The sequence below is a fragment of the Paroedura picta genome, chromosome 2 (genome assembly GCF_049243985.1).
Source record: "Paroedura picta isolate Pp20150507F chromosome 2, Ppicta_v3.0, whole genome shotgun sequence".
Taxonomy (NCBI): Eukaryota; Metazoa; Chordata; class Lepidosauria; order Squamata; family Gekkonidae; genus Paroedura; species Paroedura picta.
The window spans coordinates 76,084,348-76,097,885 of record NC_135370.1 but is presented as its reverse complement, the minus strand read 5'-3'; the positions used below and the strand labels follow the sequence as shown (position 1 = coordinate 76,097,885).

The 13,538-nt window shown below is 42.2% G+C and overlaps 1 protein-coding gene across 4 annotated transcripts; it reads left to right on the top strand.

Moving 5' to 3' along the window:
* Positions 1-856: 856 nt before the first annotated feature.
* Positions 857-13,483, top strand: LOC143829669 (glycine N-acyltransferase-like protein 3). 4 transcript variants are annotated; one of them, XM_077320913.1, is made up of 6 exons: positions 857-990; positions 2,240-2,377; positions 4,036-4,143; positions 10,696-10,822; positions 11,538-11,658; positions 12,905-13,483. In XM_077320913.1, exons 2-6 carry the CDS (start codon positions 2,300-2,302, stop codon positions 13,311-13,313), a joined length of 843 nt encoding a protein of 280 aa, XP_077177028.1. In that variant the 5' UTR covers positions 857-990; positions 2,240-2,299; the 3' UTR covers positions 13,314-13,483. The 4 variants fall into 4 exon arrangements, with proteins under 4 accessions (XP_077177028.1, XP_077177030.1, XP_077177029.1 ...); XM_077320915.1 differs by having other exon boundaries at positions 921-990; positions 2,280-2,377; XM_077320914.1 differs by lacking the exon at positions 857-990 and adding an exon at positions 1,461-1,599.
* Positions 13,484-13,538: the final 55 nt, after the last annotated feature.

The following is a 13,538-nucleotide window of genomic DNA, read 5'->3' as shown; positions in this document are numbered from 1 at the left end:
ACACAGAGAGAGATCTGCACCTCCCCGTGTCCCCTGGGTCCTAGCGCCCATTACTTTTCTGGTTGCAATGGGCTTTCTTGCTAGTATATATATAAATTAATTCCCATCCATTTTGGATACCCTGGTTGAAAACCCCCGCTCTACTGTATCAAAACTAAACACAATTTTTACCTGCAGGACTAAGAACTGCTCACTTCACTTGCTCATCCAGAGGATTTGTTTCCTGGCTTCCATTCGAAGGAAGATGAATAATCTTTTTCTTTTCTTTTTTAAGTCAGGCTCTCCCCAGCATCCCCTTTTCATATGACACATTGGTCAACCTGGCTGGGATTCTGTTTCCCTCTTTGCTGGTGTACCTGAACATCCAAGCCTCTGTACTCTCCTGCCTGGATTAATATACATTATTTTCCTTGCTGGGATCCAAACTTTGTCTACCTTTTAGAGAGGGGAGAGGGATGTTGTTTCCATTTTAGTGAGGTTTGGCGTTCAAATTGCAGTGGGTTTTATTTTTAGTATTCACACAGCTTTGTCTTCTTTCTTGGACTTCCCCTGCTCTGCTGTGATCTTTCCCAAACCTGGTTTGACACAGTCTCTTTGGAAATAATGCCCATGTCGTGTAATGGTTAGGGGGTTGGGTTAGGATGTCAAGGAATTCTGAGTACAGTAAATATGACAAGCCAAGACATAAGAGTCAAGCAAAAGACTAAGTGGAGAAGGAGTGCCCTGAGGCAATGAACGCGGGTGCTAATTTTTTTTTTAGACAGCCGTTGAGCTTCCCTCAGTACCTTTCTTATGGAGTCTCTGGGATACTGGCCAGGGTATGAGTCTGTAAATGTTTCACTCTTTTAATACACTGTGAAGAACAAAGGTTGGTGTTTTGTTTTGTTTTTAAATGTGAAGGTGCTTCATCAACGCTGGCAGCTGATGCCCGACTGGCACTAGAGTTGGAGGCTGTTCTTTTCTGTTCTTAGGCGGATCTTCCCTTAACAGGTGAGTAGCTGTCATAGGGACCCCTAAAAATAAAGCCACTTTATTCCCATCCAAGTTTTCTGTACCACTGGGCCCAAACTTTACTTTTTTTTCTTGACTAATGCAGTTTTCCCTCAGAGTTAGTTGAATAAGGAGCTTGTAGCTGCTCAGAGAATAAGCAGTAGACAATCCTCTAAGTGGAGACAAGTTAATTCCAAACCCTTGGTTTACAAGATGGTTACAGAAGTAAGTTTGAGTCCAGTGGCATCAACAAAGTTTTATTCTGGATATAAGTCTTCATGTGTTCACACACTTTTTGAGATATGTGGAAAAAAGAAGTCAGCAATCATTGCATATATGTAGGTGAGGAGGCAGTTGCCAGAAAGGGCCAATTAGAGTCAAGGGGCATGAGTAACTGAAATAGTTAAGACTGGACAAAGGTGAATAGGCTGCCTAAGGAGGTGGTGAGCTCCCCCTCACTGTCAGTCTTCAAGCAAAGGTTGGATACACACTTTTCTTGGATGCTTTAGAATGCTTTGGGCTGATCCTGCATTGAGCAGGGGGTTGGACTAGATGGCCTGTATGGCCCCTTCCAACTCTGTGATTCTATGATTCTATTCTATGTGATTGGTAAGACCTGTGAATAGCAGCAAATTAGCATACAGTGTAATAAAGCCTTGGGGGTTTCATAGTCCTGAGTGTTTTAACAGTATTCTCCCATCCTAGTCTGTTTCTGATGTTCCTTTGCAATAAAACAGTTACTTTGAGGTTCTTCAATCAATGTTCGGGATGGTTGAAGTGTTCTACTACATTATCTCAGTTTTGTGATTCTTAATGTCAGATTTGTATCCATTTAACTTTGGCATAGGATTTGATTTGTTTGCACTATGTAGAGGACTGAAGGGCATCGTTGGCATTTAATGACATATACAATACTAGAAGATGAGCAAGTGAATGAACCTGAGAAAGTGGAGTTGATGTTGTTACCTCCAGTGACTGTATTGTTTGGGTATACGTGGCAGCAAAGTTACCATCTGGGTTTGTCACAAGCTCTGGTACCAGTGTCCATGTTCAAATTTGATGTTGTACTATTGTGGGTAAGGAGTTAATGAAGAGTTGTTTAAGAATATTGCACAGACCCTGCAAACATTATTGTTACTGATAGATTCGTATATAAAAGCCAACAATTCTATCTTTCATTTTGTTTGGTACTGTCATGGATTTATAAGGTACTGCTTAGTTTCTGTGTGTCTCTCCTTCTGCACCTCAGGTACTTACTACCCTTTCCCTCTTCACTACTACCTGCCCAGCCACCTGTGTTTTGCCAGCCATGATCAACCTGAATTGCTCTGTCAAGTTACAAGTGCTAGAGGGGATGCTGCGAAGGAACCTGCCTGAAGCACTTTCGGTAACTCTGACCCATCTATTGAGAATTGTCCCTTCTCTGTCAATTCAAGAACTGAACTTTCCCCAAATATTGCCTTAATTTAATTTGGCCTTTTCTGCAGTTGAGAAAAACACCGCTCCAGCATTCCTAAATTCCCAGGGAATAACAAATGTTTTACACAAAAATCTGACATTTAAGGAGCAGATCCAAATGCAATCCCTGTTTGTAAATCTTCAGAAACTTCACCCCCCCCCCTGCAAGGCAATTTGTGGTTATGCAATGAGGAAGCTCAGGATTTGAGTTTGCTTGCTCTTCCATTCCTGCCTCCAATGGTGTCATCATAGATATGTATCAACTCTATTTGTCTCTATTCCTGCCTGCCCCACATCCATATTTCAAAAGAAATATTGAGCATAATTGTGTTATGTGAATTTGCAATAACAATAGCACCTGCTTTCAGGGAACAATCCAGAAAGGTAGCCTTTCGAGCTGATAAACAGTTGTGTAATAGTGGCTATCATGCCTGCATCGTGATTAAGCACACATTAATATGAGAACATCCCCCCCCCAAAAAAAAATTGGGGCATTCAAGTGCTACAGGAATTGAGAAATGGGCAGGGAGGTTGAGATAAGTCTTGCCTCACACAGGAAGGGAAGCAACTAAAATATTACACTTTAAGCATGGGGACTCACAGCCTGTGAGAGTCCACATGCTAAATTGCTTTGGCTGACATTTTAAATCCACATTAGAGGTGACCGCTCTAAACCACTGCACCAGGCCGACTCTAAGACCTCCTGTAACAATAACTCCAGCCACTACCATGCAGCAAATTCCTGCACCTCGACCAGTGCAATAATTGACCTGACCAGACAACTGAGCACTGGATCAGCCAATCAGGCTTTTTCTGTGTATAAGAGCTAAAAGTGTGTTTTTCAATCGGCCAGGAAGGCATCACTACCAAATTATGGGATAATGGGCAGAAACACAAGCCTGGCAGGTTTTCAGAAAAGCACCTGACATCTAGTTGGCATAAAAATAGAAGTCTTGTGGCATCTTGAAGATTAGAAGAGTTATTATATAAAAAAACATTGAAATGAACATTTCAACCTCTCAGAGCTTCTGCGGATCTTGAATTAATAGTTACACAAAGAAAGACTCTGGTCTTTACTGAAATAGAATTTACAATCAAGATTTATTCTGGTTTGTTATTGTTGTTGTTATGTGCGAAGTCGTGTCCGACCCATCGCGACCCCATGGACAATGATCCTCCAGGCCTTCCTGTCCTCTACCATTCCCCAGAGTCCATTTAAGTTTGCCCCGACTGCTTCAGTGACTCCATCCAGCTACCTCATTCTCTGTCGTCCCCTTCTTCTTTTGCCCTCAATCGCTCCCAGCATTAGGCTCTTCTCCAGGGAGTCCTTCCTTCTCATGAGGTGACCAAAGTATTTGAGTTTCATCTTCAGGATCTGGCCTTCTAAAGAGCAGTCAGGGTTGATCTTATTCTGGTTAATGGAGGCCTAAACTGGGATAAGGAGGTGGATGGAGGAGACATGGAGGAGACACTCAGGGTGGGTGCAACAGCGGAAGAGGTATAAGGAGATCTGTGGGGGCTTTGGGGCTGGGAAGACCAATGGAAACCTTTGCTATAGGTTACCATAATCCCATTTTGTATTGGCAGGTCTATGGTGCGGTGATGCACATCAACCGTGGAAATCCAGCTCAGCATGAAGTAGTGGTAGACTCCTGGCCAGAATTTAAAGTTGTTCTTACTCGCCCATGTAAGGAGGTATGGAATTGAGAACTGGAAGATTCCTTCCATGCCCAGTGGCAGCCACCCACAAAAATAGAATTTGAATTGGATAGCCTTCAGATAATTTATCTTTTTTTTTAAAAAAGGAAGCTCAATCAAGATAATTTGTCACTTCTTAATGGTACTGAAAATCTGATTCCTCTGGTATTGATCTTACCTCAGGGTTGTTCTTGCTTTCCTAGTCCCTTTCCCCAAAGATGGCTTTTGGGTTCTTTGGACAATATCATTCAGTGAAGAAATGCATACCCCCCCCCCTTTAGAAGTCTGAAATGATCAAAGCCTTCACTCTGAATAAAGGTTTTTTCTTTCTTTCTGGGCAAAGAACAGGTAGGAAGGGGTGGGGTGGGGAGTCAGTGCAATTGCTTTCCAGATTTACCTCAGCCCACCTTCATACACATGCTAATAGGTTTAGACAATGGGATGGTCAAGCTTCCCTACCCCTTCAAGCAGGGAACAGAGATTTGGTGGAATTAAATATTAGAGAGACTTCCAGAAGGAAATTTCTGGAGACTTCAGGAAAAGCTTCTTTGACCTAACCTGATTGGGTCAGTGGGAGAGGAAACAGAGAAGATAAAACTCCTGAAAGCAAGGAGGAAGCTCTCTCTTGTACTAAGTTCATCAGAGCAGAATGAAATCTTACCTGTGGTCTGGAGGAGGTAGGTCTTAACCATGTGCAGGGCTGAAGAGCTGGAGGAAATTTCAAGGTAATGGAAATGCTGTAGACATCTGTAGCATCCTAAGCTAAGGAGCCTATCCTATATTTTGACATCTGATAAGGGCATGTATAGAGAGGTGGACAGAGAAATGGCATGTTACCTGTTTCCTTTGAATCCTTTGCTCTGTCTGGTGCTGTGCTAAAAGGATGCTTGTGAACATTTTCTCTTTAATAAATAAATGCTTTGTAACTTTTGATGCTTGTAGTGTTTCTCTATTATAGATATGAAGAGAACATTTCATGCAAAGATGGGTATGATAAAGGACCAAAATGGTAAGGACCAACAGAAGCAGATTTTTAAAAGGTGGCAAAATTATGCAGAAGAACTATACAAGAGCAAGCTTAACATCCCTGATAATCACGATGGGGTAGTCACTGACCTGGAGCCAGACATCTTGGAATGTGAAGTTAAACAGGCCTTAGGAAGTCTGAGCAGCAATAAAGTTAGTGGAGGTGACAGCATTCCAGTTGAATTATTCAAAATCTTAAAAAAACGATGCAGTAAAAGTGCTACACTCAATATGCCAGTAAATATAGAAAACTCAACAGTGGCCACAGGATTGAAAAAGGTCAGTTTACATTCCAATCCCAAAGAAGGGCAATGTCAAAGAATGTTCAAACTACTGCACCATTGCACTCATTTCTCATGCTAGCAAAGTTATGCTCAAAATCCTACAAGCTAGGCTCCAGCAATATGTGGACCAAGAACTTCCAGAAGTACAGGCAGGATTTCGAAGAGGCAGAGGAACTAGAGATCAAATTGCCAGCATACGCTGGATCATGGAGAAAGCTAGTTCCAGAAAAACATCTTCTGCTTCATTGACTATGCTAAAGCCTTTGATTGAGTGGAACACAACAAATTGTGGCAAGTTCTTAAAGAGATGGGAATACCAGAGCATCTTATCTGTCTCTTGAGAAACCTATATGCAGGTCAAGAAGCAACAGTGAGGACCTGGGCATGGAATCCCTGATTGGTTCAAAATTGAGAAAGGAGTTCGGCAAGGCTGTATACTGTCACCTTACCTATTTAACTTGTATGCGGAGCACATCATGAGAAAGGCAGGGTTAGAAGAGTCACAAATTGGGATTAAGATTGTAGGGAGAAATATCACCAACAGATAAGCAGATGATACTACTCTAATGGCAGAAAGCGAAGAGGAACTAAAGAGCCTCCTGATGCGGGTGTTAGAGGAGAGTGCAAAAGCTGGCTTGAAACTCAACATCAAGAAAACTAAGATCATGGCATCCAGCCGTCTCAATTCCTGGCAAATAGATGGGGAATAAATGGAGGTAGTGACAGATTTTATTTTCCTGGGCTCCAAGATCACTGCAGATGGGGACTGCAGCCAAGAAATTAAAAGACGCTTGCTCCCGGGGAGGAAAGCTATGGCAAATCTAGACAGCATTCTAAAAAGCAGAGACATCACCCTGCCAATAAAAGTGCGTCTAGCCAAGGCTATGGCCTTCCCAGTTGCAATGTATGGCTGTGAAAGTTGGACCATAAGAAAGGCCGAGCATCAAAGAATTGAGGCTTTTGACCTCTGGTGCTGGAGAAGACTTTTGCAAGTCCCTTGGACTGCAAGGTAAACAAACCAGTCAGTCCTAGAGGAGATCAGCCCTGACTGCTCTTTAGAAGGCCAGATCCTGAAGATGAAACTCAAATACTTTGGCCACCTCATGAGAAGGAAGGACTCCCTGGAGAAGAGCCTAATGCTGGGAGCGATCGAAGGCAAAAGAAGAAGGGGGCGACAGAGAATGAGGTGGCTGGATGGAGACACTGAAGCAGTCAGTGTGAGCGTAAATGGACTCCAGGGAATGGTAGAGGACAGGAAGGCATGGAGGATCATTGTCCATGGGGTTGTGATGGGTCGGACATGACTTTGCAACTAACAACAACAAGTGTTTCTCTGAACGACATAGATCTCCATCATCTTGGACAGGATATTTTAAAAGGACCATCGGGGAAAAAGGTAAAGGACCTGGGAGCACAGGTTATGTTTTCATCACTCCTTCCTGTAAGTGGCCGAGGCATAGGAAGAGAGAGAAAAATTATGCAAGTAAATGTCTGGCTACGTCAGTGGTGTCGACAGGAACAATTTGGATTTCTGGATCATGGTCAATGATGTCAATATGAGGGACTATTATCAGGAAACGGCGTGCACCTCACAAGGTACAGAAAAAGTATTTTTGGGAGAACCCTTGCACACCTGGTGAAGAGGGCTTTAAACTAGACACAAAGCGGGGCAAGGCGTAAATTCAGAACTTGGTGTGATGGCAAGATCTGAACATGAGAAGATCTCAAATCTACAGGGAATGTTACATAAGCAGGGAACTACTAGCTTGCAAGGAAATTCAAAAAACAAAACAATGACGCACACAAAGGATGGATTACGATGTCTCTACACTAATGCACAGAGTATGGGAAAAAAGCAGGAGGAACTAGTAGTCATAATAGAGGAAAGGGGCTATGACCTAATAGGAATCACAGAAACTTGGTGGGATAATACTCACAATTGGAATTCTAAAATTGAGGGGTACAATCTAATCAGAAGGAACAGACAAGAAAAGAAGGGGGGAGGTGTAGCAATATATGTTAAGAATCTTTATACTTGTGAAGAAATACAGGTACCCGAACATGAAAGTTCAGTTGAGTGTATTTGGATAAATATAAAAGGAGTAGGAAATGAGAATGTTATTATTGTGGGTGTCTTCTATCGACCACCAAGCCAGTCAGAGGACTTGAATGAGATACTGCTAGACCAAATTACACAATTTTCAAAAAGGGGGGAAACAGTGGTCATGGGTGACTCCAATTACCCAGATATCTGTTGGAAGACCAACTCTGCTAAAAATGCAAACTCCGTTAAATTCTTAACTTGTCTTGCCGATAGTTTCATTTCCCAGAAAGTAGAGAGAGGAACCCGGGGCTCTGCTATTTTAGACTTGATTCTCATCAGTAGGGAAGAACTGGTAGATGAGGTGGAAGTAGTGGGCACACTTGGTAGCAGTGACCATGTGCTTTTGGAATTTTCAATTGTGGGAAAGAGAAAACCTTTACGTAGTCGTATGTATAGACTGGACTTCAGGAAAGTGATTTTCACAGACTTAAAGGTATGTTGCGTAGAGTCCCATGGTCAGAAAGACTTAAAGAGATGGGAGTCCAAGAGGGCTGGGAGTTTCTTAAAAGTGAAATACTGAAGGCTCAATCACAAACAATTCCTTTGAGAAGAAAAGATGGAAGGAGCCTAAGGAAGCCAAGTTGGCTCCATAAACAGTTGTCAAAAGATTTGAGGAATAAAAAAGAGACATTTAGGAAATTGAAGAAAGGCCTTATTATCAAGGATGAGTATAAACAAATAACCAATAATTGTAGGGGGAGTATTAGAAAAGCTAAAGCTCAATATGAGCTTAGGCTAGCAAGAAATGCTAAACATAACAAAAATGGCTTGTTTAGTTATATTTCAAGCAAGAAGAAGAATAGGGACACCATAGGACCACTGTGAGGACAAGAAAGTGAAATTATAACAGATGATGAAGAGACGTCTGAACTGCTTAACTCCTATTTCTCCTCAGTCTTCTCTTGTGAGGGAAATAGTGATCAATGTGGCAAAAATGTAACACAACATGGGGGATGGGAATGGTGGCCTAGGATCACTGTTGGAGCAGTCCACAAAGATCTAGTTTCTTTAAATGTAACGAAGTCTTCTGGGCCAGATGAACTGCATCCAAGGGTACTAAAAGATCTTGCAGATGTCCATTATTTTTGACACTTCTTGGAGAACAGGTGAGGTGCCAGAGGATTGGAGGTGGGCAAATGTTGTCCCCATCTTCAAGAAAGGGAAAAAGGAGGATCCGGGTAATTATCGACCCATCAGCTTGACATCCATAGCAGGCAAAATTTTGGAACACATAATCAAACACTTGGTTCTTGAGCAGCTGGAACTGACAGCTGTGATTTCTAAGACTCAGCACAGGTTTCACAAGAACAAGTCATGTCAGACCAATCTTATCTCTTTTTTTGAGACCTTGCTGGATCAGGGGAATGCCATGAACATAGTTTATCTGGATTTCAGTAAAGCTTTTGATAAAATTCCACATGATATTCTTGTTCACAAGTTCTTAAAATGTGGTATGGATCCTAATTCTGTCAGGTGGATCAATAACTAGTTGACAAATCGTACCCAGAGGGTACTTATTAATGGTTCAGCATCTTCTTGGAAAAGAGTGACAAGTGGAGTACCCCAAGGATCTGTCCTGGGACCTGTGTTGTTCAACATATTTATAAGTGGATGAGGGATTAGAGGGTATACTTATTAAATTTGCAGATGATACTAAACTGGGAAGGGTAGCAAACACAACTGAAGACAACAACAGAATACAGGATGATCTTGATAGGCTCGAGAAGTGGACTAAACTGAATAAAATGAAGTTCAATAGGGAGAAATGTAATATTCTACATTTAGGTAGGAAAAACCAATTCCACCAATATAAAATGGGGGAGAATTGTCTTGGCAGTAGCATGTGCGAAAAAGATCTAAGAATCTTAGTAGAACATACATTGAACATGAGTCAGCAGTGTGACTCGGCTAAGAAGGCAAATGGGATTTTGGGTTGTATCAAATGGAGTATTGTGTCCAATCACGGGAGGTGATGCTACCGCTGTACTCTGCTCTGGTTTGGCCTCACTTGGAGTACTCACTTGGCCTCACTTGGAGTGTTCAGTTTTGGGTACCCCAGTTGAAGAGGGATGTTGACAAACTGGAATGTGTCCAGAGGAGGGCAACAAAGATGGAGAGGGGTTTGGAGACCAAGACATATGAAGAAAGGTTGGGGGAGCTTTGTCTGTTTAGCCTAGAGAGGAGACGACAGAGAGGGAATCTGATAACCATCTTCAAATATTTAAAAGGGTGCCATATGGAGGATGGAGCAGAATTGTTCTATCTTGCCCCAGATGGACGGACCAGAATGAATGGGATGAAATTAATTCAAAAGAAATTCCATCTAAACATCCAGAAAAAGTTCTTGACAGTTAGAGTAGTTTCTCAGTGGAACAGGCTTCCTCAGGAGGTGGTAGGTTCTCCATCTTTGGAAATTTTTAAACAGAGGCTAGATAGCCATCTGATGGAGAGGCGGTGAAGGCAAAGGGGTGGCAGGTTACAGTAGATGAGCGATAGGGATGTGAGTGTCCTGCATAGTGCAGGGGGTTGGACTAGATGATCCATGAGGTACCTTCCAACTCTATTATTCAATGATTCTATGATTCTATGATCAGGGGGAAGGCAGGCAGTTGGCAAGTGGCTATTCCTCTAGTGGCAAACAAGACAGTAAACTATCCCCAGGTTGACTAGGCACTGGGCAGCAGGAGATACCGAGGCAAGACCTCAGAACTTGGAGAGGAAACTGGGAGTCCTGATGTTCCCAGCAGGCAATTCCTGATAAAGGTCATGTGATGGCAGTGGTTATCCCAGAAAAAAAAGCTCCCCAGATGCTGGGAAAATCTTGGAGGGCAGAGTGGAACAGGCCTGCAGGCCAGAGCAGGCCTCTTCTGCCCCCCTCCTTTTTACAAGGTTCTCCAAAATTTTCAACTCCTTTCCTCTCTACCTTTGCTGTCATTTCATCTTGATATATTCCCCAAATGGAAACTACTGTACACTCAAGCCATTTATTCATCCAGATGTCTGTCACAGAAAGCTGCAGGGATGAACTGTCTCTTTCTTATATGACTTTGCTTTCATGTTCCTTAAGTTGACCCATGCTCTTCTCACCAAGTTCTTCCCTGCTACTTGCTTCCTTTCAATGTCTATCTCTTGTAGATGGTGAAAGATAGCTTAGATTTCTATGCCAACTTGCATGCTGCTTTCTACAAAGAGGTAGATGTGTGTCGAGCACTACTAGATAATGCAGAAGCCATCGACTGGAGCAAGGCCTTTCAGCTGCAAGGTAAGATGATGAGAATATAAAATTGATGGCATAAATCAAATTGTCCAGGTGAAATTTTCCTTTAGAAAGTTGTTGGGCACCTGGAGAACTTCCATCTAGGATCTTATCAGGACTACAATAACTTTTCCTAGAAGAATAAGAGTTGTTGCTTGTATCCTACTTTTCTCTCCCCAAAGGAGTCTCAGTGAGGCTTACAATCCCCTTTCCTCTCTCCACAACAGACCCCCTGTGAGGTAGGTGGGGCTGAGAGAGCCCTGATATTACTGCTCAGTTAGAACAGCTTTCTCAGTGCTGTGGTGAGCTCAAGGTCACCCAGCTGGTTGCATGCGGAGGAGGAATGGGGAATCAAATCTGGCTTGCCAGATTAGAAATCTGCACTCCTAACCACTACACCAAGCTGTCTCTTTTGTATTAGGTCCTCCCATACCACTGATTGGTACCAAAAGTCTTAATAGCAGAAGCAGCAGAACAGTCATTACCAATTAAAGCAATTGTACCAGTTAAAGCATTATAGCCTAGCACAGAATGATGTGCTAGGCTGCAATGCAGCTCCTGTTTAAAAGCCATAGGAATGCTTAAGATGGACAAAGTAGGATCTGTTTTAATACAGAGATGCTGAGATAGGTAATAGGAAGCAATGGATGTGCTGATGTGATGCTACTGAAAATCTAAGTCTCACTCCACTGGTGACTCTCATAACATTCTCACTGTGCAGGTCTTCAAGATGGGATATATGAAGCTGCCAGAGATATTGCAGAGGCCAGACATGTCCATCTGGATCCATACCGCTACCAAACAGCGCTTCATCCAACTCCACCCACTTCCATAGAAACTCGGTCAGTGAGTGTGCTCACTTGTTTTAGGACTTGTTCTGTGGAGGTTGCACAGGAGCTGCTGGCATTCTTTTAATTAAATTCCATCTGGTCAGTTTCAAGGGGTAGGACCTGTCTCATGCTTCCATCTAGTCCTCTAAGTATCTAAAATACAAAAGTAGATTCATAAGGACATTCCTGTCCACAGAAAGTTGAGTTCCCATTTGTGGCCCAGCTGGAAAGCTTTATAGAATTTTTGCTTTAGATATCCAACCCTTCCTAATTTGATGCTGTGTTCATCAGCTTGAACATTCTGGCTGAGCACTGCACCAGGTGTAATATTTAAATCGTTTGCTTTGTTTACCACTACAGTCCATAATCCCCATTTCATTCCCAGCAATGAATCTCTGTTACACAACAGGCATTAGGTGTATGAATGAAGGGAGGGGGAAGCAAGTTAATACTTGGATAACACTTGTTCAAGGGCTCCAGTGAAATTCAAAGTCAAGGAATCATGAAATGGTTTTCATGAATTGAGGAGAAGTCACTATAATTTGTGTCTGATGAAGTGACATGCCAAAGTTGGAAGAGTGCCATGAAGTCTGAGATGCAATGGTCTTTTCAGATTTTCACAGCAACAATGGCTGGAAAGAATTCCTTTCTATTGATAACAAGTCCACACATTACTCACAAACCCCTTATCCCACTTATTTCTCACTGAACTTACATAGGCCCTGTTCTTTGAAGAAAGTTGCAGGTTATAGCCCAGTAGATCACAGATCTGCTATTTTCTATACTAAAATTTGTCATTTCTCTTTACATTTCTCTTTACATTCAGGGAGGGCAGAATTTCAAGACCAATCCTGAAGCTGCCAAGTAAAAAAAATTAATTTCTTACTTCATTTGGAGGAACAGGAGTTGGCAAATCTAGAAGTGACCATAACCCAGAGCTTGCCTTTTAAACTTTCTGCTCTCCTGTCCTATTATTATTATTATTATTATTATTATTATTATTATTATTATTATTATTATTATTATTATTATTATTATTATTATTAGATTTATATCCCGCCACTCCCTTGCGGCTCGCTTGTTGGGTGTAACCTAAATCATGGAATGATTTCAAGGCTTCCATCTCATTTAACCTCCTCTTTATCTGAAGAAGTGTGCATGTGCACAAACTTATCCCTTGAATAAAACTTTGTTGGTCTTAAAGGTGTCACTGGATTCAAACTCCATTCATCACATTCAACCTGCTCTTTTATTTCAGACTGAAAAACAACTTCTTCCACTTTGGTATCCTCAGTCCATCTCATGCACCACTGCTCAATGAAACTTGGAGCATTGGAGGCAATGATCGAAGCTTGCGTTATCTGGAGAATCTGATCCATTTCTTCCCTAATGCCTGCCTCATGGACAAAGAAGGGCAGCCGGTCTCCTGGAATCTGAGTGATCCCTTAGCTTGCCTGACACATGCCTATACCCTTCCTCAGTACCGGGGACAGGGCTGTGCTGAACTTGTTACCCTGGCAACAGCTGTAAAGATGCATGCCCATGGGTTTCCAATTTATTGTGGGACTCTGCCAGAGAACAAGGCTGCCCAACAGTCACTGAGGCGACAGGGCTTTCATTTCTTATCTTGGACAAAGTATATGCTCCTCTGTACCCCAGCCATTTGACTCAAGAAACAGAAGGGTATAATCTTTCACTCCTCCAAAGAAGGGCAGATTTCAGGGATCAATAGAGATTCTAGGGCACAGAGAATCATTCACAGCAATTTTTAGGCATGTGCTTTGGGAATTATTTCTCATTAAGTAAACTGAAAAATAAAGATACTGCTTAAGAGACATTTGGTTTGCTTGTTTTCTAAAATACTTCACATTAAAATACGAAGAATCATATAA

Coding starts and splice junctions, on each gene's coding strand:
- LOC143829669 (XM_077320912.1), top strand. CDS start 1,578: ATGATTCTATTCTATGTGATTG. Junction 1,600..2,279: donor GATTCTATTCTATGTGATTG/GTAAGACCTGTG, acceptor CTACCTGCCCAG/CCACCTGTGTTTTGCCAGCC. Junction 10,823..11,537: donor CAAGGCCTTTCAGCTGCAAG/GTAAGATGATGA, acceptor CTCACTGTGCAG/GTCTTCAAGATGGGATATAT.